At 40.6% G+C, this 27,682-nt stretch overlaps 1 protein-coding gene across 1 annotated transcript; it reads right to left on the reverse strand.

The window, feature by feature from the left end:
- Window positions 1-27,341, reverse strand: YIPF4 (Yip1 domain family member 4). Its single transcript, XM_050951337.1, has 6 exons — window positions 27,135-27,341; window positions 15,389-15,551; window positions 11,262-11,433; window positions 7,753-7,830; window positions 6,677-6,790; window positions 1-1,636 (listed from the first exon to the last, which is right to left on the reverse strand). The coding sequence occupies exons 1-6, from the start codon at window positions 27,217-27,219 to the stop codon at window positions 1,499-1,501; spliced, it is 750 nt and encodes a 249-aa protein (XP_050807294.1). The 5' UTR covers window positions 27,220-27,341; the 3' UTR covers window positions 1-1,498.
- Window positions 27,342-27,682: the final 341 nt, after the last annotated feature.

Consider the following 27,682-nt stretch of genomic DNA (forward strand, 5'->3'; position numbering starts at 1 on the left):
TTTCAAGTTATATGGATAATTTTATTAAAAATATTGCAGAATTGAAGCTAAATCACAGTAGTTTGACTACTTACTACAGAGCATAAACAGTTCCTCATATCACCTTGTAATGTTTGATAGGTTTTTTTATTTGCAGTAAGGATATCTGGTTGTACTATTATATTTTTAAGAGACAAAAGTTTGCAAAAAAAAATATTGCAAGTCAGTCAAAACCTATTTCCAAGTATTACCTACTAAAGATAGCAAACAACTTTACTTCAATAAAGTAAATATCATGCTAAGTTACTTTCAATAATGTTTTTTCTTTCTATAATTTCCATTAATATTATCAACATAAACCATTACACAAACAATTTATATAGTATATACAGGAAGTATTTAATGTTATCACAATATTACTTAATTTGATAGTCAAAATTAGTGTGAAAATTTGTTGCTAAGTCCCTAATTCTGCCTTACTTACTCAATGGAGGCAGAATCAGGCTTTTAAGAATCCTAATATTTCATTTTACAAAAGATTAACAGTATATTAGAAAAACACTCCTGACTGGTTAAATTACATACCATTAAAAGCAGTACAGAAGGAGGTGTTACAAAACAGATACAAGGTTAGGGAAGCATTCTGTTTATTTTGTCATTCATAAATTTGATACATTATCTTCCTTCTCCCACACCTTACTCCAATGCTGCAGTTGAAAGTTGTTTTGTGTGACTTCAAATTCAGATCTTGTTAAATATGAAATAATTTGATTCCACAAATAAGCCATTTAATGAATTAATGTCACACGGCATATGTCTTGCTCCGTTGGGCAGAGATATAAATGCAAATTTTAATTCAAATGCTTGGGTGTTCAAGTGTTGAAAACAAAATGTACGTCCTTAAACAAGGAGTATATCTGCTACACACAAGCAATAGATACAAAATACACATGTACACTTTTTTTCCCCAAATTAAATTAGAATTTACAAAATCTCAAACGCCAAATCAAAGAAATCTGGGGCTTTAACATAAAAAATACTAATATCTTCATGTCTCAATTATAGAGCCTATTTGGTGAACCATCAGGACTGTTTCATAAATATATACAGAATTTGCTGTGCCAAAAAAGCCAGCTATATTTAACTGAAAATAAAAATTGCACTTTGAGACCATTACCAATATTTTTTCACATTCCCGTTCAATGTAATATCGTAATCTGGTCCTGGTGCTTATGGCACAGGTATCAAGCTGTATTTTTGCTACACAATCTTATAAAACACAAAGTTCTTATATTAATTCATGAAAATCTAAAGAATCTTAAACCTAGAACTCTGATACAAATCCACATAGCTATAATTGCTTAATTAAATAATATACACAAATATGCTTAGGTCTTAAAACTTTTCAACAACTGGATACAAAACAGTCACTTCTATTTTCTCCAGCCTCCTTAATCTTATGTTTTACCAGTCTGCATGTGAATGAAATATTGTTTCTGGCCACATCCAACACTTCAGGTCACACCCCAGTGTACAAGGACAAGAAGTAGATGTATAATAAAAAGATTGGATAAATCAGAAGGGGCTTCTTAGTCTTAAATTCTTCTCCAACTAGTAATGAAGCAGCACTGTATGCAGCCCAAAAGACTCCAAACAGCTTAAAAAGAAAAAAGGTATAGTGTTAGCTGACAGTACAAGAAAATCTGTCCAGATACCAATACAAAAATCAGTACTTTTTTTTTGAAGGTCATTAGGAAAGAAACCTTACATTTTTTCCTGAGTGTTATATTGAGAACACATAGTATGTTATTTTCTTTGTGTTCAGAGAGAGATGCACCATGCTGGTCTCTAAGTATTTTCATTCATGGATATTTGAGAGATTTTACCTACATGTATTCGTACTAATAATCTCCAGCTCTTATGTATTGGTTTTCCTCAACAGATCTCAAAGCACTGTGTGGCATCAGGCATCTGCAAGTGCACTCATTTGAATTTAAAAGTCTATAGTTACAATAAAGCAAACAGTAAGTATGCATATTCAGATAGTATAGATCTTTATTCCAGGGGAGCACTATTTAACAACTCTTCATTCTGTTTTAGTCCTCTTCAAATTGAACTTTTTTCATGATTATTATCTGTAATTCTGCTTCTCTGAATGTCATCTTGCAAGATTATTACTCTTGGGTCTTGTACCTCCAATGCAAATCATGTGAAAAACTTAAAAAAATGTGGCCTCCTCAAGCACCTGTAGGCTGGTGACCTTAGTCATTTTACTGAGCATTCTCCTACCTCAAGTGCTCTGGAACATACTAACCAATTTCTTTCAATAACAGGAAGCAAGAGCTTCCCTTAGCCATAGACATAAAAAGAACATTTTAAAAAAAATTCTGTAGATATTAACATCCTAGAGGTAACAGCATGAATGCTCACAAAATTGGGGCTGGGGTGCAGGAGGGGGTAAGGGCTCTGGGGTGGAGCAGGGGAGTAGGGTGCGGGACAGGGTGCAGACTCTGGCTGGGGGTGCGGGCTCTGGGGTGGGGCTGGGGATGAGGGATTGGGATGCAGGAGGGTGCTCTGGGCTGAGATCAAGGGGTTTGGAGGGTGGGAGAGGGAATAGGGCTGGGGCAGGGGTTGGGGCACAGGGAGAGGCTCAGGGGTGCAGGTTCCAGGCGGTGCTTACCTCAAGCGGCTCCCAGAAGCAGCAGCCACGTCCCTCCTCCAACTCCTACACAGAGCTGCAGCCAGGTGGCTCTGCATGCTGCACGGTCTGCAGGCACTGCCCCTGCAGCTCCCACCGGCTGCAGTTCCCACCAAAGGGAGCTGCAGGTACAGCACTTGGGGCGGGAGCAGTGTGCAGAGCAGAACCCCCTGACTGCCCCCATGCATAGGATCCAGAGCGGAGCCATGCTGCTGCTTCCGGGAGCCACATGGAGCGGCCTCCAACCCTGCTCCCCAGCTGGAGCACGAGAGCAGGGCAAGCCCCAGACCCCACTACCCAGCAGGAGCTCACGGGCCAGACTAAAATGGCTGGTGGGCTGGATCTAGCCCGCGGGCTGTCGTTTGCCCACCCATGGCCAAGAGGGTGAGACTGGGATTTTCAAAGGGGCTGAAGGAAGTTAATGGAAGTTGGGTGCCTATACTATGGCCTCTTTGAAAATCCCAGCCTGAAATCAAGAAAACATCATATCCAGAATCCTCTCACTGTGAAGTGAAGCAGGGTAGATGAGTGAGAGAGAATCCTGAAAGATTAAGGGTTGAGTTTTCTAAAGGACTTAAGTGACCTTGTACGTAAGCAACTTTGGACATCTTACCCTATATCTGTGAATTCTTCCCTGCACATAAGTAGTTTTCCCTTCCCTAAAAATGTCATCTATGGCAGAAGTCTCACTCTTAGAAACTACAAAGCTCCAAAGTGTACCAATGGAAAATGAGGCAATAACTACTACAAGAAACCCATATTAGTTATCTTAGAAATGGGATTTAAGAACTCCCAGAACACATCTGGCCCAAACACAGGCTGCAAAATGTCTCCCCAAATAACAAAACTGTTCTAACACATTTCCCACTGGAAAAAACAAAACCTCCAGGTACAGGCAAGCTTGGATTCCTCTGCTTTGGATGCACAATCATGTTTGCAAAGTCAAGGCAGGAACGCTTTAAAAAGACTGAACACAAGCAGCAGTGCTTAGTGAATATGCAGAGTGTCACATAAGTAGTTAGAGTGCACGTGCTTGTCACTGACACATCTTGAGGCAAGCAGAATTGGCTGTCTTGCCTCAGACCAAGTGAGCTCTGATACAAACCTCTAGTCTCAAGCTAATGGGGTCATAGTGTAAAATATAATCAAACACCCATTGTTAGAGCGCTGCGTGGATACAAAAATTGTATCTGCATCCAATCTGCAAAAATGATCTGCGGATATAAAGCGGATATCTGTAGATTTGCAGGGTTCTACCCATTGTCCTCAAGCAAGAAGGTTTAGCACACTGGTGTAAAATGAAATCTATGAATTGGAGGGACTATTAAAGGACCTTAGTCTGTTGCAAGCAATATTCCGAAGGATCTGTTCACATAAGTAGTGGAATATGCACATAGCCTCAAAAAGTTCTGTGATTATATGCTCAGGCATGTGACCCCTAAACTGGGACTCTGCGGAGGCTGTATCAGGAAGGAGAAGAGGTTAGTGACTGGAATTCAGTAAGATATTCATAGCCTTTAGCAAAGGCTGCCATGGTAAAGGCTTGAGCTACATCACTTGGAATTGTCAGGGAGCGCCTTTGTTGACTGTAATTGGAAAAGAACTGGCTGGAATGTTCCTGCACACCCTCAAGTTGGAAGATTCTCACTAGTACATACCCTCAAGCCAACCTATAGGTGCTTCACAAGGCTAAAATGTCTTAGATACAGGGCTTTGGTCCTGCATTTTTTGCACTGGAAACTCAAGTGAATTGTGCACATATCTGCTTAAAGTTACCATAAGACAATAAAATAATGACCATGTAACTAAAATTTAACTAATGTAACCTTATTTTTAGAATTATGTATGTATTAATTAATGGAAGGCAAGTAATTCAAAAATGATTAACCTTCTGCGTATATAAATTAGCAGTAATTACAGGTAGCAAAACCACAACCACAGTGCAACTGCAGAGTAACTGAAGTGTAATTCAAGTTTGAGGAAATTAGAGTCGTTACTGGTAGCCAACAGTAAAGATAAACTAACAAAACTGATCAATATAAAAGGAATATGGGACAAAGCTAGTAAGGTTACCTTTTGACTGACAACCCCGCCACCTCCCTGAAATCTGGCAACAGTTGTAAGTAAAGATTCATGCAGTTGTGCTCAGGCTGTATTGCCTTTAAAGAATCACACATAGCTCTGAGACCTCTCAGGGTATGTCTACAGTGCAATCAGACACCCATGGCTGGCCTGTGCCAGCTGACTCGGGCTAAGGGGGGCTGTTTAATTGCAGTGTAGATGTTTGGGCTTGGGCTGCTCACCTCACCTCACAGGGTCCTGAGTCCAGGCTCCAGCCAAAGCCCAAACATCTACACTGCAATTAAACAGCCCTGTACCCTAAGCCCCACACACCTGAGTCAACTGGCATGGGTCAGTCACACATTTTTAATTGCAGGGTAGACATACCCTCAGGAAACTTTTGCCATACTAATACAGTTCATTAAAGTTCTCTACTGCCACAGGCCTGGTAGGTAAAGCTGGGCAAATAAAAGATTTTTTTGGTTCACTGGCAATTCAAAAATGAAAAATTGTTTTGGTGCGAACCAAAAAAAAAAAACAACAAAAAACCACCAACACTTTTTGGAACCTTTCAGCAAACTGGAAAGTTGAAAAAAATGTTTTGTTTCAATTTTGAGTGTTTAGGTTTTTTAAAAAAAAAAAAGTTTGAAAAGCCTTTTTAAATTGAAAAATCAAAATGTTTCATTTAGGGCTGGCAAATGATTTTTAAAAATTGCAGTTAATCACAAAATTAAAACACAGTTGCGATTAATCACAGTTTTAATCACACAGTTAAACAATAATAGAATATCAATTTAAATTCAGCATGGAAACGTGTTCTCTGGAATGGTAGTCAAAGCACAAAGAGGCATACACATATTTAGCGCATCTGGCTTATTAATACCAAAACTGGCTACAACAGAGCCATGTTCTCACTTACAGGTGACATTGTAAATAAAAAGTGGACAGCATTGTCTCCTGCAAATGTAAACAATGTTTATCTGAGCGATTGGCTGAACAAGTAGGAGTGACTGAGTGGACTTGTAGGCTCTAAAATTTTACATTGTTTTGTTTTTGAATGCAGTTGTCTAAAATAAAAAATAAAAAAAATCCACATTTGTAAGTTGCACTACAGTACTTGTATGAGGCGAACTGAAAAATACTCTGTTTTGTTTCTCTTTACAGTGCAAATATTTGTAATAAAAATAATAATATAAAGTGAGCATGGTATACTTTGTATTCTGTTGTAACTGAAATCAATATATTTGAAATGATAGAAAAACATCCAAAATATTTATAATAAATTTCAAATTGGTATTGTATTATTTGTTAAACAATGTGGATTAAAACTGCGATTCATTGTGCCTTTTTTTAACCTAGTTAATGTATTCTGCATTAGCCGCTTGAGTTAACGGTGATTAACTGACAGCCCTAGTTTCATTTCAGAAGTGTCAAAATGAAACATTTATACTTTTCCTGACATTTTTTGGACACAAATTTGGAAAACCAACACAAATTTCTGAAACGTTTCAGTGTTACCAAATCTGTACTGTGTTGCTAAAAAAAAAGTTTTGTTTGAAAAATTTTGCCCAGCTCTACTGGCAGTTGACTTTGGGCTTGTCAGTTCTGGCTTTCTCTGCCTCAGTTTTCCATCTTTGTAATGGGGATATCACTACTTACCTTCTGTGTACAAGTGTTTTGAGATTCCTACTTCTACTACCAAGAGGTCTCTGAACATGACTGATGTTACCATTCACGTTGCAATAATTAAACATATCATATATTGAATTATAGGGAAGACAAGAGTGACTTCCTGACCTCTGTTTCTGGACAAGAGGGTCACAAGAATTCAAGCAGTACTTTTAAAATTCTATCACAAGTTACTAAAATTATTACTTTGTTCAGGGAAACATACTATTTTGAAGCACAGTGACAAACAGTAAACATTACTGAACTCACTTTTATTAGTGTAGATACAGCTTCAAATGATCCAACCACCAAGAGGACAGGTGCTATTACAATGAGTGGAAGTAGAGAATATCCTATCACACCAAGAACTTGCCCATATGCAACCTAAAAATTATAAATCAATTCATAAAGAATAAAAAACATTTCTTCAATCTAGCTCCTAAATTTTGTCAACAGAGAAAACACTTACATTTTGTCATGATGGAATTAGTAGCTATTCCAGTAAGTGTAGTGTTGAGTACATGCATCGGTCTTGTGGCTCAGAATTAAAGTTATTAAAATGTGCAGAGAGAATTTTTGATATTACTGTCATTAAATGTAAATTCACAGGGTAATATATTTATGCAAATTATAACAATTGGTTACTTCCAGTCTTTTTAATGCCAAGGTTCTTTACTGGTAATGACAGAGTAATGCATTTCTAAAAAGTATTACATAATTACGGCAGCATTTAGAAATTAGTATGGTATGTATGAAATACACCGTCAGATTTCAAATTATCAACTCGATAATGGTCATTAATTCAGAATATCTGCAATTAACCCCCACACAAAAATAACTCTCCCACTGGGATGCCTAAATTAATGACACAAGTTCATGTTAGCAGCGAAAATTGTTGTAAGGATGCTCTAGAAGTCTAGTCGTATTTCTGATATACTTTGGTTCTGGCCAGGTTGTAAGTAAATGCGAGCAGTTTAAATAAATGCATGAGAAATTGACGAAGGGTCTAGTTTTGTTTTTTAAATCCAGACTTACATGAACAAATGAGTTTGTTAGAATTTAAGGAAAAGATTTGGATTGGTTCTTATTTTTAATCAAAACTTGTTCACTAACTAGCAGCTATCTGACTAGATCTGACTAACTCTAAGAATTTACCTTGAATCTCAATTTCAACAGAGACCAAGGTGTTCCACACTGTACTATAATTCATGTCTAAATATGGGAGGTCAAGATTTTTGAGAAAGTAACTAAGTGACTTTAAAGTGCCACAAGTTGGGCATCCAAAAACCCAAGTCACTTCTGAATATTTTATATATCTATTAATCACACTTTCACATGCTACTTACTTCTCCTCCAAGAACCCTGGCCAATAAAAAAATTGTCAAGGATCCAAATATCCATATAGTTATAATCCAAGAAACCACCTTAAAAGAGAGAGAACAATCAGTTCTTATCAATCAATTATTTTTATTATAATTCAGAATTCATTTTGGTTTCATAAGAAAGTCAACTGCAGCAAACCTTGTATTATTCAGGATTACAATGGAATTTAGAAATAAAATTCAGATGTTTTATTATTTATACAATATCTTTTCTGACAAGTTTGCTAGTGCATTTGGAATGCTCAAACAAGAAAATATGGTAAAACTAGTATTTTACCCGTAGTGTGGTTATCAGAACAGGAAGGTGTCAGTAAAATTTTTGGAATTAAAAGAACTCTGGCTAAATCTTAGTGAATCCACTGATGAGAGGGTTCAACTGAGTCTCAGATTTTATAGGATGGTAACATGTTTGTTTTCATTCTACTCTGAAACACAAAAGGAAATCAATATCTCTTCACATCCAATGAAAAGCATGCCCAGACAACATTGAGCGGTTAGCTTAAACCAACAAAACAAACAGAAAAATCAATGTTCAGCTTGTATCTCCTTTCTTGGTTGATGAAGATCATCTCTAGGGATGACAGAATACTGTGTGTCACCTTAAAACTACAAAATCAAAAGAATAGAGATCTAAGTTATGACTCCTAACTCTTTCTACACCTTGATAGTACTTCTAGTTTAAGCTATAGTCTTCCTCCCAGGTTTCTTCCTCTCCTCAGTTCTTAATATGAATATGAAACTGGCTTAAATTATCATGCAATTCAGGTCCCTAGCCTACACTTAAATTAAATTGCAGCCCAGCTGATCTGGAGTGCAGTTGCTAAGCAGAATAAGGGAAATATTGCTTTTCCTTTGAAAATAGCGCTTCTACAGTGGGAACCTGCACCCCCAGCACAGCCTCTGAGCTTCAAAGTATGGTTGCATTTAAAACTCATATGCCCTGTAAAAATCAAAAGGTGAAGGTGAAAAGAGCATGAAGCTGGTGTCACTATAGATTTTGTCTTTTCAGCTAAAATTCTGTAATAATTTAAAAAAGAACACATCATAAAACCATTATATTTCACTGTGGAAAGAAACAGTGCATACCTGTCTTTCTCTCCCCACACCTTTCTCCCATCCAAAACAACAAATCACATTAATGTGTCATATGTAAAATTAGTCAATTATACTAATAGAAATAAGCCATTCAAGAGTGAGTGTTCGTCAGCTTTTATTGCACACCTTAGGGACGTTGAAGGAACTTCCTTTCAGGCTCATATCTCAAAATTAATTACCTCAACTAATAGCATACTGTAATACTACACATCCTAGTATGGCTTATTGCTCAGGCTGTGAGTCTGTCACAGAGGTCACAGATTCCATGATTTTGTGACCTCCATGTCTTCTGCAGTGGCTGGCATGGCTGGCCTCGGAAGCCACGTGCGCAGCTCTGGCAGCCCCTGGGCCTAGCCGCACCAGACACTGCTCAGGATGGGGCGGGGGGGGGGCTCCGGGATGAGGCAGGGAGCTGGAGTGTGGAAGGGGGTGAGTTCTCTGGGTGGTGCTTCCCTGGGGGGGCTCCCCAGGAATGGCAACATGTCTCTCTCTCAGCTCCTAGGTGTGGCTAGGCAGCTCTGCACGCTGCCTCCACCTGGAAGCAACACCCCCAAAGCTCCCATTGGCCAGGAACCGCAGCCAATGGGAGCTGTGGCGTGGGTGCTTGGGGTGGGGGCAACATGTGGAGCCCTCCTGGCCGCACCTCTGCCTAGGAGCTGAGGGACATGTTGCCGCTTCTGGGGAGCCACGCAGACCAGGCAGGGAGCCTGCCAGTCATGCCAAACCTCCCACCCCCGAACAGGGACCTGGGCTACCCCAAAGCACCCACAGGGGCTCCTGGGCCGCCCCCGAGCACCCAAGTTTTAGTTAGAGGTATATAGTACAAGTCATGGACAAGTCATGGGCTGTGAATTTTTGTTTGCTGCCCGTGACCAGTCCATGACTTTTACTAAAATACCCGTGACTAAAACACCGCCTTACTTATTGCTATATTTAAAGATAGGGTTAAAGGAGTTTACTCATTATTATAAGTGGAGCTTGCAGGGGGGCTCGCTTAGGTGCTACCAAGAGAAGACCTAGGTTCATATCTAAGTTCTGTCACTTTTTAAAGGTTGCAGTGATTAGAAGCACTACGAGGGATGTTATGCTTGGGCAATACTGGAAAAGTGGAAGAAAGGCCAAGCATCTCTATATTATAATTCTTGCTGGCCAATCAAAAGCTGCATTCTTTGAGTTCTGAAGGAATCATAGGAGAAGTCAAGTGACAAGAGACAGAGGTATTAAGAAGACAGAATTTATTCAATTATGAGGGTGGGACCAAGAGAAGGAAAAGGTATCTGAGAGGACAAAAAAGTACCAGACAGTTATGGCATTATTTGTAACCACAATAAATTCAAGATCTTTATATAAAGGGTTTCTGGTAATAAGACCAGTAAATAAGTTTTAAATTATCTGAAAAAAAAAAACTTACTACTATGACTATAATGCAGAAGTTCAACCAGCAAGTATCTAACTGCCAACTGAATAAGCCACTTTTGAATTAGAATTCTTAGTTACCAACTTATTACTAATATGTCCAGACACAGAGCTAATTCTTCCCCTCTCTAGAAGAGATGTTCTTACTAAAGATGTTTGCAAGAGTATGTGCCTGGGTAACGTGGCTGGGCGGGGGGAGTCTTTTAATGGTTTCCTGTCCCCAAACTTTTTTGTGAAGCATGTAGGAAAGCCAACTATCTTTTTCACTGTGCAATGCAAACAGATGACAGTGGTGGGGGAACTGAAACATTACGAAGTTAATAGTACAATCAATGTAAATTGTATTTGAGAACTAAATTAAAGATGGGAGATGATTTCAGAGGAGGGAATGTGTTCATACAGAAAAACATGGTGCAGACATTCTACTCTATGATCGTGCCCCAACTACAGAAATGTAAGTGACAATCTCTTTCATCACTGATTCCTACGGGTCCTTTAATTTCAGTCACAATTTACATTTTATTTAACATAGATGAACCAGCATTGTAAAGGTGCCATCTTTTGCTTTAACACTGCAATGAAGTATACCTATTATGTAGGTTTTATGTTTTAGTCATTCCACTTAGTATACAGCTGAGCATCTGACAGATTGCATATCATTACAAGCCTCCAGAAATCCCACCCTTCCTTCATTTCCATTTCAGAGACAAAACTTGACATTTTTATTCTAATTAACCTTAGAAATGTAGTTCAAAGAACATTTAGTATAGTATTACAAGTCTCTTTAATATGCAGAAGGACACCCATGAAAGAAATATATTTGGAACTAGATGTTCCATTCTTCTCACTATACTCACGGCAAGGGGAGAAGAGGCTTTCCACCTGTTTATAAATATGACAGACTGTTTAGCATTCAAGTCGCAATATTTAAAGTTCTCTTTAGAGAAAATGTTTATACCTACCTTGAACTGTCCATATAATGAAACCATGGAGAAGAAGAGGACAACTGCCAGAGGGCCCCAAAAATCAGGGTTATCTCTCACTACCTGTCTATTAAACCCAAGAGATGGCATAGGCATCAACACGCATCGAATTTTGTAGTAAATATCCTTCAGATCAATGTCCAGTTCCTCCCTACAATTGTAAAACAAAAGCTTTACTACATATTTTGGTACTGGAACAGTTTGTGTAAAGAGAATAATTCATCTTTGAGAGCAGGTTAATTAAGCAGTGAGTCTGTAGTTTGTTCATTATCAGCATGCTTTCAGATGCAGTGACACAGAAGACATGGAATACTTCCAAGATATACCAGCAGCATAAAATGAAATCTCAACATCCTATTGAGATAAAAAATATTTTTACCATTTAAATATTTCTTCAAGAAACTCTTGTTAAATTTCTAACAACTTTATTCAACATTAATGCAATTTTATCATTAACTATATTGAAATAAATACTGTGGTTGGGAACACAAAAGAAGGGTAAAATACCCTACAGTCTGAATTAAAGCAAAGCTTCTGTCCTCCAACATCTAGGCACATGTATGCCATATTCATCTGTCAATATTTTTTTACTGTCATGCTATTTTAAAGATTATATACATTGAAATATGCAACCACATATAAATAAATGTAATGTGTGTAGTCCAACTAAAGATAATACATGCTCCCAACAGGGAACAAAAGCGTAGAATTCATTAATCCTCAAAGTGTTTAAAAAAAAAGCATACCAATAAGCTGAAGTTGATGGTCTTTTAATTAAAGGAAAGGTAATTGATTCAACTGGGTAGTTTCCCCCAGGACAGTTTATGCCAATAGTTCAAGTGGCTCGTTTCCAGCATGAGTAAACAGCAATAACTAAGGGCTGATCAAACCAGTAAAATATGTTCTATCAGCAGATCTTGCTATTCTCCAACCTCCCTCCTCCACTTAAAGGCCACAAATTAGTCTTAAAACAGGCAGGGATGGCATGGTATATCTGATTCTCTATTGGTGTAAGGTCACCGATGGACTCTAGTGCAAGTTAGAGCCGCCCCTGCGCAGTTGGAACTAGGCCACTCTGAAGGAGCTTCAAGAGATTTCCTACAGCTGCCCATCTGAGCATAGGTCTGAAAGTACAGAATCAGGACCACTATATTAGAACGCACAGATCTGGGTTCAATTCCCAGCTCTGCCACTGGTTTGCTGGGTGACCTTGGGCATATCGCTCTCCATGCTGTGCCTCAACTTCCACCTCTATAAAATGAGGATAATGATAGTGGCCTCCTTTGTAAAGGACTTTGAGTTCTACAGATGAAAATCACTACAGAACTGCTAAATTAGAATAAGTTATTGCCTGATTTTTGTCCCATGATGCTCAGTTACAGTGTACTCTGGAAATAAGAGGGTCTTTGTTGTATAGCCTTCTCTCAGAAAAGCTGGATCATGAGTTAAGTCTAGTGAAAACAGGCAGCTACACTGTCTCCCCAGACAGGGAATATTCTTTATTAAGTCTATTGAAGTTATTTTTGTATATGCAAGTCTTAGGACAGTTTATCTCCTTCTGTTATAGCAAGGTATTTTTACTGAATTTTGCCACAACGTTTTTAGCACCTTCCACTGTCTAAGGGACACGAGCATGCATTTCTCTCCATCCAACCTAAAGTCAGCAACTATTCATTTTACATTTCATTCTGAAGGTCATGTGATATAATCATTTAAATTCTGGAGTTAAATACATAGACCCACCACTAAATAAGTTCCATCATGTATATGCATTTGTCTGTTGCCTGACGTTGACTTTTCTCTCATTCAAGAGGGTGGTGGCTGTCATTGCAGGCGAGCCATGAGTAAGGCCATCCCTCAGTAAAGACAAGTTTATCCTATGAAGTCTGACCTTGACTCAATTGAACAGAGTCAGTGCTGGCTCTCAGGCAGCCTGCCATGTTTTAAATCCATAGAAGCATTAGGGTTAGGAGCTTTGTCCTCCAATCGTGAGGTGTAATAAACATTAAGAATTCACAGATCACCTTTTGGTGCACAGACTTGGCCTTTATAGTGTACAGTCTTACGTGACAGAGAGCACCTGTGCTTTGTCACCCCCAATGGAGCAGTCTAGCTCTCTAGGAAAAGAGATGAAACAAAAGGTTAGCGTGCAAATTTTATCATATGAAAGATATTTGAGGTTCACTACTCTAGGAGATGCAGATTGAGTTTTAATGTCTCCAGAAATATCTATTGTCTCCCAGCACTTTCTGTTTGAGGATCTCCAAGTACTTTACAAAAAATAGCAAGTATTATCTTTGTTTTGCAGAGAGAAAACTGCAGGACAGATATTAAGTGTATTGCCAAGACCACACAGCAAATAGTGGTAGAACTAGGAATAGAACCAAAATCACCTGCTTCAAAGTGACCTATCCATTAGATCACAAAGACCAACCATAGCTCTTTACACAGGGGGAAGCAAGGGTTTATCTGCATTATGGTACGTTTTGGCTTTAAACAGATTGTGTGCCTTTGATGTAACGTGAAAGGATGTGGGGAAAAAGCTGTACTTCATTTATAATACTTTTAAAACTGAGTTTCAGTGAAACAGCCTTGATCTGAAAAATCCTAGTATACAAGACTACAGTGTAGGAATTTTTTTTCTCTAGCATTTAAAAGCCCTGATGAAGTCGATTTATATCAGAGGAGTTAAACCCTAATTAAATCCAAATCTTTGTCCATTTAATTCAAGACTACAGTGATGACCACCACTATTTCCAATACCTTTATTTCAGATAGTAACTGCTAGTGTTCACTCGATATTTTTTAAGTCAGTGTTGTTGATTGCTTAACAAAGCTAAGCAAACTCATCTTAACAGCAGCACAACAGAGGAGGATAGAAAGGACATGATCTAAGGGCTTGTCTGCACTACAAAATTAAGTTGACTTAATTCAGGTCATCCTACACAGTCACTGCAGTAATTCAACTGGCTGTTGGTGTCCACACTACCCTCCTCTTGCTAGCGAAGCATGTCCTCACCAGGAACACTTGCATCAACTGAAGTGGGGCATTGTGGGGCACTGACAGCTGAGTGTGAGGCACTGATAGCCACATGGGGCTCACAGCTGGAGCCCCTCATCTGCTCCAGGGTGAAAGCCCCAGCTGTGAGCCTCCCACAGGCTTAATTTCATAGCACAGAGCCTACCAGCAGTGAAATTGACATTCTTGGCAATTTCACACTGCTATTGTCTCTGCTCAGAGCAGCCGCACTCTGACAGTTCTGGGACCCCCATGGGTAGCTGGGAGCCTAGGCTCTCAGTGCCCGTAACTGGGTTCGGAGTGGGAGCCCAGGCAGCAGCCTGCTGGGAGCAGGTAGCCAGAAGTCTGGGGGGCAGCCAGGTTCTAGCTGGAGCCCCACACCCACCCAGGGATGATAGCCCAAGCTGTAAGCCTGGCTCAGGGTTCACAGCAAGGAACTTAACAGAGACTTTCTTGTCAATTTCACAAATCCAGCAGAATTGACAAGTATTGTAGCCATCAGCTGATGTAAGTAATGCAGAGCCTACAGCAACAGTGTCGCCTAACTACACCAACATAAGCCCTATGCCTCTCGTGGAGGTGAAATTATGATGTCAGTGTAGTAGGGTATTTACATCAGCAAGAACAAGGCTGCAGTGTAGATACTGACACAGATCAACATAAGGCAGCTTATGTTGACCTAACTCTGTAGTATAGACCAAGCCTAAGATTTGATTTTTTGTTAATCATTAAAAGAACAAAAGTTTAAAAGAAGCAGTAAGAAAACAATCTTTTGTGGTATTCTATATGAGACAAGGCCAGTTATACTCAAGTTTTACCTCATCCTTTCCACCCTCCCCTAAAGCAAGGCAAGCAACATGTTTCAGCTGCTTCTTCCCCACAACACAAAAATAAAACCTGAATAAAGATAATGATGTACAATGTTACAAATACAATGACAGACTTAAAGTTAAGCCATTTATCACTGTGGAATCCTAGTCACAGCAAAAAGACTAACTGCTCACCAACATTCAGGAAAACAACCAAAAAAAAAAAAGTTATTAACCAGAAAATGAAGATAGATATCAAAAGAGCAATTTTGACATACAGAAGTGGCTTGTTATCTTCTGGATCATCATCTTCTACTTCCAGAAGCCAGCCATATCCTCTCTGTCTCAAAAATGTTGTTGCAGTAGATTCTTTGATGAACTCTCCCCCTCCTCCTCCAAGATTTAGCTTAACATCTGGAGATGCTATAGAGCCACTAAGATCTTGGAACAAAAAGGAGAGAAAGACATGTTTATATCTTCACAAAAGCCATTTTGAACTGCTACTCCTATTTTTTCAGTATTCCAGTAGGTCTGCCCTACACAGATTAATACCAAGGAATATTTAAAGTTATAGAATAAAATTGTACACTATAAGAGATGCATAATTTGAAAGTGATAAAATATTTTATATAGACAGAAAATGTTGACAAAACTATTCAATTATTGCTCTAGAGCCAAAACTGTCCAACTTCAGTGTCTAAAGTTACCCCATTCATTTCGATGTCTAACTGTAGACATTATGGTTTGACAGTTTTGGACTTACTCACTGATGTTAGTTAAATGACATTACTATCGTATGCCACAATAGTAGCAATTTGCTTAGTACTTCAAGTGCACTAAACGCAACCTATTTGCATTCCAGCACCTTTCTATTCCACCCCATTTTTCCCTTGTATGCATGACTGGTTACAACAGGAAAACCTTTTGTAGACACATTTCAATTTGTAACCTGGATTTTACACAACTCCATAGCCCCTGCTTTTATTTATTCAGAGCTAGCATCAAGAGAGATTCTCAGACTGCTCTGACATAGAATGATCTAGTCCTGGCACAACACTGACAGAAACAATAAGAAGCAAAGCAAGGAAACTTTCCGTCTGTTTATGTATACATACCACAAAAGGCAAACTAAAATGTACTGGCATGTTTCACTTGCTTCGCAATGAAGTACAGAAAAACTAAAATGTCATAGAGCAGGGGTCGGCAACCTTTCAGAAGTGGTGTGCCAAGTCTTCATTTATTCACACTAATTTAAGGTTTCGCGTGCCGGTAATACATTTTAATGTTTTCAGAAGGTCTCTTTCTATAAGTCTATAATATGTAACTAAACTATTGTTGTATGTAAAGTAAATAAGGCTTTTAAAATGTTTAAGAAGCTTCACTTAAAATTAAATTAAAATGCAGAGCCCCCCTGGACTGGTGCCCAGGACCCAGGCAGTGTGAGTGCCACTGAAAATTAGCTCATGTGCCGCCTTCGACACCCATGCCATAGGTTGCCTACCCCTGACATAGAGTAGCAGAATAATAACTGAAAACAGAACAAAGGCAAGGAAGAAGTAGGAAATTATGGGAAAGGTCACAAAAGAAGGGATGCCATTCTAGGCTGCATTTTGTGTTAAAAAGTTAGAGAATACCCTGTGGAAAAGTACCAATCTTCCAAGAACACAGAGTCTCAATCACTATTTGTTATTAGAAAAAGCACAACTTTTGTAGAAAGCTTGTGCTGAGTACACTGGTGTAGAACCTTGCAAGAAAGAACTCTGATCTCATTTTGTTGGCTTCAACCCCTTTGTTTCACACGTTCTCTTTAATGAAACTCCATTTGCCTCCATTTCCCTGCTCCCACCTTCCTGCCTTATCCATACCATCCCTTCCCCATGAAATTCTCTCTATATACACACTTGTTCATCAAGAAACCAATCTCTCAGCAGTCAAATCTATCTGAAAGGCACTTCTGCAATGCCCAGGAGTAGAATCTAAACCAAATCAAGTTGTTTAAAACAAAACACAAAAACAATTTAAAGTATTTCTATTCCCAGGTGTCCTTCCCCTCCTTTTGTCAGATTGTGACATCTTTTGTATAGAAATTCTTCTTTTTGAGAGCTTTACAGCAGTAAGCATAGTTGGCACAGAGTATAGATAGATCACAATGGCATTTCTACAAATATTTACAATATGGAACCTGGAAGCACCTCCAGTCTTTAAGAATATTGCCTGGCCAATGCTAGGGGAAAAGTCATTTTTCTCTGTTTATGTGGGCTTTTCACACAGCAAAAGAAAGAGGGCGGGGAGCAGGAAACATAGGAAAAGTGTCTATGAACCATATAATTTACAGCAAACCTGGGTATAGACTTGGTATCTAGGGATTTTTTAAGTTTGACAATGTCTGTTGTTGTTATATTTTTATGTGAACGATATAGGGTAAGCAAGCATGCAAATATACTAAGTTTTTAAAAAGCCAGGATACAACTTATAATGATGGTATAACAACTCAGTCTATTCTGTTTGTATGCATAAAGTTTTCACTTAATGTTCAATGTTAAGACCAATTTAGAATTCTGCCTTAAACTCAGTTAGCTAAACGATTCACTCTTAGAACCTAAAAGTTTTCCCTGTGTCTGTTGTAATGGGGTGGCTACCTGCTCCAGCCCTTACAGGGTTAAAACCAGCCCTAGAACAGCCCAGGCTGAATGGGAATCAGGCTCAGCTGGGGCCATGCCCCAATCAGGGCCCAGCTGGCCCTATAAAGGCTTGAGTCAGGAGCTCATGCAAACAGTCTCCTCTGTGTTGAGAGAAAGAAACTGACTGGTTGTAGGGAGTTTAATCAAGTGCCTAGAATGGAGCAGGGCTGGGGAAAGGCCAAGGGAGCTCTGGCCTAGGAAAGCCCCAGGCTGCAAGCCTAGCGTAAGGCCAACAGGGCACTTGAGTTGCAGGAGGCAGCCCATGAGTAGGCAAGGCAGATGCAGCAGGTCCAGACCCCCCTTGCCTGTGATGAGTGGCTGATACACTGCAGTCTGCCCCAGGGAAGGGGGGCTAAGTGGTGACTGGTAGTAGCCAAGACTGAGGTGGGGATAGGGGGTGGGGGTTCCCCAGAAGGGGAGACCCTGAGGTTGGGGGTTACTGCCAGAGGGGCAGCACCCTAGAGAAAGGGGCACTGGGGTCCTGGGAGGGACATGGGGCCAGCAATAAGGTGGATCATGGGCCTGCAAAGGGCACTCTGATGGCTGGAGAGCTAATTCCTGAGACAACCAGCAGGAGGTGCTGCAGGGGTGAGTCCCACCTTGTTAAACTGCTGTTCAGCCATTTTTGAATTGCAAAAGGAAGTATTTACTGGTTTGCAATTTTATTTTTGGTAATATCACTGTGAGCCAGGAAGCCTCCTTAATGCCAGCTGGCAGAGGACATACCATAACCAGAACTCACATCACACCTGACACACTTATTGCCCCAACCCACTGTTGTAATCTGTATCTAAAAGGTATCATGTTAGGTACCATATGCAAACTGATGACATGCTGTTCATTAATATTATGTGATATATGTGTGCTTGGAAATATGTCTTAGAAGGTGTTTGGCAACCATAAGCCCAGCCTGTCTTAGACAAAGGAATGTTGTTTCACCTGTCTTACTATGTTTCCAGTGTAAACTGAGCCAGGTAATATGTCAGAAGACAAAGAAAAGTGCACCTACTTAGACAGTACACACAGTGCTCAAACAAAATGAGGAGGGGGGGCCACAATGATCACAATAGGAATGAAGCCTGCTCCACCACAAAGCCTTCCTGGCTCTGGCATCAAAGACAACAGACTTTGAAAAATACAAGCAGAAACAGAATGCCATTTAGGCATCCATCACTAGGCGGGTAAAAGGGCCCAGAGCTCCTGAAATGCGAGACAGGTAGATCCTTCAATCAAAGAGGCTGAAGTCTTTGGGAACTGACTACAGATGAGAAACCTATTTAGACAGAAGTAACTTTGCTGAAGTTAATTTTAGTCACTAGAAAGTGTGGGATTTTTTGTTTCACTTCTAACATTTCCTATCTCTTTCACTTACTTGAAATCACAACCCTATGTTCTTAATAAACTTATTCTTGTTTTTATTACAAAACCATCTCAATGTTGTGTATTAACAGGCTAGTGTGTGTTTGTCTCTTTGGAAGCAGCAAACTTAACTTTCTCCGAGGGTCCAGTGAGAGGGTCTAGATGCAGAAAAAGACATCTCTAGGAAACCTGGGAACTGGGGTTCACTGACTGTCACTTGTAAGGCAACGTGTGGACTGGCAGAGTCTTGACGGTTGCCGGCAAAGCAGACAAGCTGGAGTGCTCACAGGAAACTGATTCACAGTTTTGAGGGTGACCTGAGCAAGATGTCACATTCACCTGTGCAGGACTTTTATTCTCTGTTTTTAGCAATTTAAAACTAGTCTGACAGAACTCCCCTAGCTCTTGACAGCAACGGCTTGAGCAGTAGAGGAGTGCATGTGCAAGCAAGGCCCCCTATTCAGTATCATTTATGAAGCAGAAATGGACTGGGAGAGGCATTTGGAAGTTTAACTGAAAGTTGTCCCTGGATTGGCACCTGGAGAGTGCCTCAGAGGTTGTCCTCATCCATCACTGGCAATTTTTAAATTGAGATTATATGTTTTTTTTCAATAGTTATGCTCTAAGATTTATTTTGGGGAAGTTCTATACTCTGCAGCATACCAGAAGTCAGACTAGATTATCACACTGGTCCCTTCTGACCTCCGAATCTCTTAATCCATTACCACAAGCATTCTTGTATTGCATACAGATGTTTGGTTCCAGGAGGATATCATTATCTACAAAGTTTGTCTCATGGAGAGGTATACTTTGTATTATGAATATAGTTGTTGCCATCAAACCCAACATTTGTATAGCGTAACAAGCAGTCACCTGCTTAACACTTCTACCAGACTGGTAAGGTTTTGGATCCTGTCTTAGGTCAGGAAGACTTATAGCCAAACCCTATTTAGTAGGACTATTTTATGGCAGTTGTCTGTTACTGACCAGCTGTGACTTTGAATAGTTCATCATGAATCCTACACACTTGATCATGTAGTCCTACTGAACCATGTTCAGGACATATGTTAGAAAGGACATGAGGCCACAGGGAATCAAAAGCAACCAGTCTACCTTTAAGGAAGTCCTGCAGTTACTGGTAATGGTATGATGCTATGGAACCTTTCAAAAACTTGTTTGTGGTGCCTCACTGAGGCAGAGCATCCTGTGCAAGTGGTACTGAGCTCTTTTGCAGTCAAATTGAAAGCTGGCTTTCAAAGCAGAATCTTCTCTGCTCCTGTTTTGAAGCAGCAATACAATGGATGGGGCGTTTGTATCCTTTGCTCACTGAGAGGAGGCATCCTCTAAAAGAAATAAGTCAGAGACAAGGATGATAGACGGACAAAGGAGTGGAAAAAGAGCATAGTTTTTACACCAGACAGCAATTTTTGCCAGTGAGACTACATCTACATTGGGGAAAACTTGTAACTAATTTTTCTGCACAAGTTGGCTCCATCAATGGATGCGCTGGTGTGGACATGATGCAGGTATTGAAACCACCAGTATTGTGTAATCCTATTTAAACTTTTACTACTTTGTCATACTAATAGTGACACTGACACACACAGCTTTTTGTAATCCTGCAGGTTCTTTTAGCTAGAGATTAAGAATGGCCAAATTGGGTCACAGAAATGGTCCACGTAGCCCAGTACTGTCATCCAACGGTGGTCAGTGCCAGATGGCTTAACGGGAATGAACAGAACATGGCAATCAAGTGATCCATCCTCTATCCAGTCCCAGCATCTGGAAGTCAGATGCTTAGGGACACCCAGAACATGGGGCTGTGTCCCTAATCATCTTGGCTAATAGCCATTGATGGACTTATCCTCCATGAACTCACTCAATTCTTTTTTGAACCCAGTATACGTTTGGCCTTCACAACATCTCCCAGCAACAAGTTCCACAGGTTGACTGTGCATTGTGTGAAGTAGTACTTCTTTTTAAAAAATAAAACAAAACTGCCACCTATTTTATTTCATTGGGCAACCCCTGATTCACGTGTCATGTGAAGGGATTAATAGCACTTCCTCATTCACTTTCTCTGCACCATTCGTGCTTTTATGGACCTCTGTCAAGTCCTCCCCCCCCTCATTTTTTTTTAAAGCTAAACAGTCCTAGTCTTTAGTCTCTTTTCAGATGGAAACTGTTCCATATCTTAATCATTTTTGTTGCCCTTCTCTGAACCTTTTCCATTTCTAATGTACCTTTTTTGAGTTAGGGTGAGCAGAACTGCATGCAGTATTCAAGGTGTGGATGTACCATGGATTTATATAACAGAAGTACATTTACTGTCTTATTATCTATCCCTTTCCTAATGGTTCCAAACATTGTTAATCTTTGACTGCCACTGCACATTGAACAGGTATTTTCAGAAAATCATCTACAAAGACTCCAAGATCTAAGTGGTAACAGCTAATGTAGACCATCATTTTGTACACCGCTGGGATTATGATTGCCATATGCATTACTGAGCATTTATCAACATTGAATTTCAGCTGCCATTCGTGAGAAACTCTTCAGTCTGGTTTGGACTTAATTATCTCAAATAATTTCATATCTTCAAACTCTGCCACTTCACTGTTCTACCCCTTTTTCCAAATCATTTATGAATATGTAGAACAGCAAAAGTGGTGTCCAAGGATCTGTATTGGGACCATTTACTTCTGTCCATTCTGAAGAATGATCCTATCCTTTGTTTCCTGTCTTTAATCAGTTACTGATCAATGAGAGGATCTTCCCTCTTATCCTATGACTGCTTACTTTGCTTAAGAGCCTTTAGTGAAGTCTAAGTACACTGAACTGTCACTCTTGTTCACTCCTTCAAAGAATGCTAACAGAGTGATGAGGCATGCTTTACCATTACAAAAACTGTGTTGACTCTTCCCCAACAAGTTGTGTTCATCTACATATTTGATAAATCTGTTCTTTACTATAATTGCAGCCAATTTGCCTGGTCTGGCAGTTACGCTTACAGACCTGTAATTGCCAGAATTGCCTCTGATGCCTTTTTTAAAAGTTGGCATCACATTAGCTATCCTTCTGTCGTCTGATACAGAAGCTGATTTAAGTGATAGGTTACATACCACAGTTAGTACTCCTGCAATTTCATACAGGAGTTCCTTCAGAACTCTTGGGTGAATACCATCTGATCCAGTGGATTATTACGGTTTAGTTTATCAACTTGTTCCAAACTCCTCTATGGATACCTCAGTTTAGGTCAGTCCCTCAGATTTGTCACCAAAAAAGAATGACTCTAGTGTAAGAATCTCCTTCACATCCTCTGCGACTAAGACAGATGCAAAGACTTAATATAGCCTCTCCTAATCCTGGGGGAATTCTGTGCCAAAAGTTAAAAATTCTGTGCACAACTTTAAAATTTTGCATATTTTATTTGTCAAAACAATATCATGCCAGTTTGAATTATTTTGGTGATTTACTTCAACATACCTATCAGCAAATGTCTGTAACACTACAGCCAACAACAAAAAAAAATTCAGGAACTGTTTTTTGAGAGAAAATTCTGTATTATGTGTAGTAAAGAATATAAGTAATTTAAACTACAGTACAGCAAATAACCTCACAATAACTATTCAGCATTTCCTAAACATATAGGCAGAGCTACTGTTAGTTTCTCAACTAGAGTTTGCAACATAAGTGTACCTGGATTAAGGCAGTATAGAACCCAGCAACAAATAGTGGCTCCTTGGCACTCACTGAACAAGACATTGTTGAAATAGTTCAGAAACATTTTATGTTAGCATAAGTTACACTTCTGCATACAGAAGTCAGAAACATTAGCACTGTAATTCAGAGAAGTTTTATATGTAAAATGATGCATGAGGGGGGTGCACATTCAAAACAGGTCATGAATGTCAAAACAAGAAGCATACACTAGAGCTTTAAATTAAAAAACAAACACAGTAAAAATGAAAGTCACCGTGGCTTGGCTTAACCATGTAAAGGAAGCAGTGAGACAATTCATCTTGTAAAAAGTGGAAGTCAGATCCTAGTGACGTAAATAGAAAGGAGCATAAACACTGCCAAATTAAGTGTAAAAATGTAATAAGAAAAGCCAAAAAGGAGTTTGAAGAACAGCTAGCCAAAAACTCAAAAAGGTAACAACAACAAGTTTAAATACATCAGAAGCAGGAAGGCTGCTAAACAACCAGTGGGGCCCTGGACAATTGAGACAAAGCACTTAAAGACAAAGTCACTGCGGAGAAACTAAATGAATTCTTTGCTTCAGTCTTCACGGCTGAGGATGTTAAGGAGATTCCCAAACCTGAGCCGTCCTTTGTAGGTGAAAAATCTGAGGAGTTGTTACAGATTGAAGCGTCACTAGGAGGTTTTGGAATTAATTTATAAACTTAACAGTAACCAGTCACGGGGACCAGATGGCATTCACCCAAGAGTTCTGAAAAAACCCAAATGTGAAATTGCCCAACTATAGTTTGTAATCTGTCCTTTAAATCAGCTTCTGTACCCAATGACTGGAAGATAGATAATGTAACCCCAATATTCAAAAAGGCCTCTAGAGGTGTTCCCAGCAATTATAGACCAGTAAGTCTAATGTCAGTACCAGGCAAATTAGTTGAAACGATAGTAAAGAATAAAATCTTCAGACACATAGAAGAACATTAATTGTTGGGCAAAAGTCAACATGGTTTCTGTAAAGAGAAATCATGTCTTACTAATCTATTAGAGTTCTTTGAAAGGGGTCAAACAAACTGTGGACAGTGTACTTAGATTTCCAGAAAGCCTTTGACAAGGTCCCTTACCAAAGTCTCTTATGTAAATTAAGCTGTCATGGGATAAGAGGGAAGGTCCTTTCATGGACTGAGAACTGGTTAAAAGACAGGGAACAAAGGGTAGGAATAAATGGTAAATTTTCAGAATGGAGAGGGGTAACTAGTGGTGTTCCCCAAAGATCAGTCCTAGGACCAATCCTATTCAACTTATTCATAAATGGTTTGGAGAAAGGAGTAAACAGTGAGGTGGCAAAGTGTGCAGATGATACTAAGCTGCTCAAGATAGTTAAGACCAAAGCAGACTGTGAAGAACTTCAAAAAGATCTCACAAAACAGCAAATGAAATTTCATGTGGATAAATGTAAAGTAATGCACATTAGAAAAAATAACCACTGTACATATAATATGATGGGGGCTAATTTAACTATCACTAATCAGGAAAGAGATCTTGAAGTCATCGTGGATAGTTCTCTGAAGACTTCTACATAGTGTGCAGTGGCAGTCAAAAAAGCAAACAATGTTAGGAATCATTCAATAAGGGACAGAGAATAAGATGGAGAATATCTTATTGCCTTTATATAAATCCATGGTACGCCTGCATCTTGAATACTGTGTACGGATGTGGTCTTCTCATATCAAAAAAGAGATCCTGGCATTACAAAAGGTTCAGAGAAGGGCAACTAAAATGAATAAGGGTTTGGAAAGGGTCCCATATAAGGAGAGATTAAAGAGGCTAGGACTTTTCAGCTTGGAAAAGAGGAGACTAGGGGGAGATATGGTAGAGGTATATAAAATCCTGAGTGGTGTGGAGAAAGTGAATAAGAAGTTATTTACTTGTTCCCATAATATAAGAACTAGGGGCCACCAAATGAAATTAATGGGCAGCAGGTTTAAAACAAAAGGAAGTTCTTCACACAGCACCCAGTCAACCTGTGGAACTCCCTGCCTGAGGAGGTTGTGAAGGCTAGGACTATAAGTGTTTAAAAGAGAACTAGATAAATTCATGGAGGTTAAGTCCATTAATGGCTATCAGCCAGGATGGGTAACAAACGGTGTCCCTAGCCTCTGTCTGTCAGACGGTGGAGATGGATGGCAGGAGAGAGATCACTTGATCATTACCTGTTAGGTTCACTCCCTTTGGGATACCTGACATTGGTCACTGTCGGCAGATGCGATATGGGGCTGGATGGACCTTTGGTCTGACCCAGTATGGCCATTCTCATATTATTTTATACTCAGCAAACTAAATAATGAGACCTTCTATAAAATGAGTTTTTAAAAAAATTAAATTTATATATAAAAATACTCCCTTAGGTGCCTGATTTTTAAATGGTGCAAAACACTGCATTTTAGAGTTACAGTTCTGCTCAGACTGGCTAGTTTAAACAAATTCTTAAAACAGAAAAATACGGAGTATGTTTACAATAAAGCAGATATGTTTTTCTAAATGAATGGTCAGTAGATCACCACATTAGAGAAAGCTGTATTTGATCCTTAGCACAAGGTAGGACAAGAATGTAAGCAGGCTCATCTTGGCGTCCATCTCAACATCAGAAGGGGGTGGGAAAACTTTACATGACTCCCTTTCTCCTCCAGGAATCAGCAAGTATACACTCTGGAGACATGCAAGAATTGCACATAGGAGAAAGGAATCAAAACAGTGAGATCTAATAATAGAAAGCAAGCAATAAAGCAACATCACTTAATGTCCCCAGCTGATTCCCAAGTGTCCTAGATTAGAAAAGCATTGGGAGTATAGGCTCCAACATAGTAGTGGGGTGCGCAAGTTATTGGTTGCATAGAGGTGTGGGATCATCCTGCAGCCCCCCTCACCTCTCCTGCACATAGACTTGGTGGCAAGGCTGCACCCAACCCTGACACAATGCAAGGGCCTGACCCACCCCATGCCTGCTTCAGACACATCCCAGCATGCTGTCCCTCTGCACTGGGCACAGCACAATAGCAAACAAGAGGGACAGAGCCTTGCATGCACACATGGGCGGTCCTAAGGCAGTGATTTACTTCTCCTCTGTCTGCTCCTGATGCCTGAACAGATGCACTCGCTTGGGATTGCTGTCTGGGAAGGATGCATGACATTCCACTCATGGCTTCCCTTCACCTCTCCATCAGAATCAATTATTCTTTGGGGAAAACAAAAAACAAACAAAATCTGCAGAGGACATTCATTCTGCACTTGGGCAGAGGCATAGAATTCCCACTGGAATATTCTCCATGATGGCCTTGTTTTCCTTGAGTAGTCCTTTAGCATCTCACTCATCCAGTAGTGCCACTGATTATTTGGCAGGCTATTTCTGATGTTCCTAAAACAATTTTTTGCTGCTAGTCTGAGTCTTTTGCTAGTTGCACTTCAAATTCTTGTTTGGCCTAATTCTACTTTTACACTTGACTCACCACAGTTTATGTTCATTAATAAAGAAATAAGCACACTCCCTTTAGTCTTCAGTTTTCTGGTAGATTTCCATGCTGGTTCTAGTTTCAGGATGGGCTATCTGTAAATCCTGAATTACGTCTGCATACACATGCTCTCAGAGCCACCAGTTATGTTTATACACATGCAATGATCATTCATACTCTAGGGTAGATATTGCGGGGGGGGGGGGGTAATGCACCTGCTAATCGGACTGCAGGCGGCATAATACTGGTTTACTAAACACGAATGCATATCTTGAGAGGATGACAGCATTCTCCCGAGGCACATTTTGATACATTACAGCCACTCACGCAGTATTGTCAGCCTATTCACCACACTATAATGTAGTGCGTTGGCCGCACAATACACGCTGTCAGATACCTACTGCTCAGCGCCAGCCATGGGGGCGGGGGGACGGGACGGGACACGACACCCAGCCTCCCCCCGATCACAAGCACGGATGTGTCACGGCGCGGCGAAGGCCTGGATAGCACCGCTACCGGAGGAGACCAGCCCCACAGGCAGCTGCCTGTGCCACGCAGACTGAGCCGCAGCCCGGGCCCGGGAGCGCAGCTGGGATTTCGCAGGGAAGTTGTTACGTTTTATTCCCTCCCACCCACCTCAAGTGCCCACACGGAGAGACGCTGCCGGGTCCCCCACAAGCCCCCGACACCCACAAGCGTAACGGGGCAGGGGCCACCTCCACTCCCAAAGAGGGAGGCGCCCCCGGGCCGGGAGCCGCGAACCCGCCCAGCCCCGCTCTCACCTTCCGCCTCGGCCGAGGAGACGAAGGTGAAGTCCCCGTTGCTGGGCGCGTAGAGGGGCGGCTGCTGGGGGCCCGGGGGCTGCATCGCCCCGCCCGCTGCGGGGCCGGCGAAGGCGCGACCGAGAGCAAGAGGCGCGGGCCTCGGGCCTCCCCAAGCCTCCACTCCGCGGCAACGGGCCGGGCCAGCAGCTCCACGGCGCAACCCTCTGTGACAGGACAACAACGCCACTGCCCTTCCGATTGGCTGTTTGTAAGGCGCCGTCTGATTGGTTGCCCGAGCGGCCCTTCCGATTGGCTCTCCGGCCGCATTTCAGGGCGGTGACTCATTGACCTGAGTGTAAAAAACCTTCGGATTGGTGGAAACAACGACAGAGGGGCGGGAAGAGGAAATAACTCTGTGGCGGGGGCTAGTTTGTTCTATATCACCCCATCCACGTACATCCGTTTGGTTTCTTCCATAAGAACAGCCGGTGCCTGATGCTGTCACCTAACACAACTCACTGCTGCCCCCAGCAAGGCCCACCCCTCCTGCCAGTGCCACCTGCCCT

Source organism: Gopherus flavomarginatus, chromosome 4, assembly GCF_025201925.1.
Source record: "Gopherus flavomarginatus isolate rGopFla2 chromosome 4, rGopFla2.mat.asm, whole genome shotgun sequence".
NCBI lineage: Eukaryota > Metazoa > Chordata > Testudines > Testudinidae > Gopherus > Gopherus flavomarginatus.

Excerpts from the sequence above, each read along its gene's own strand:
- YIPF4 (XM_050951337.1), bottom strand. The coding sequence starts at position 27,219 with ATGCAGCCCCCGGGCCCCCAGCAGCCGCCCCTCTACGCGCCCAGCAAC. Across the intron at positions 11,434-15,388 it reads GAAGATAACAAGCCACTTCT|GGAGGAACTGGACATTGATC; the intron begins GTATGTCAAAAT and ends TTACAATTGTAG. Across the intron at positions 6,791-7,752 it reads CCAGGGTTCTTGGAGGAGAA|GTTGCATATGGGCAAGTTCT; the intron begins GTAAGTAGCATG and ends TATAATTTTTAG.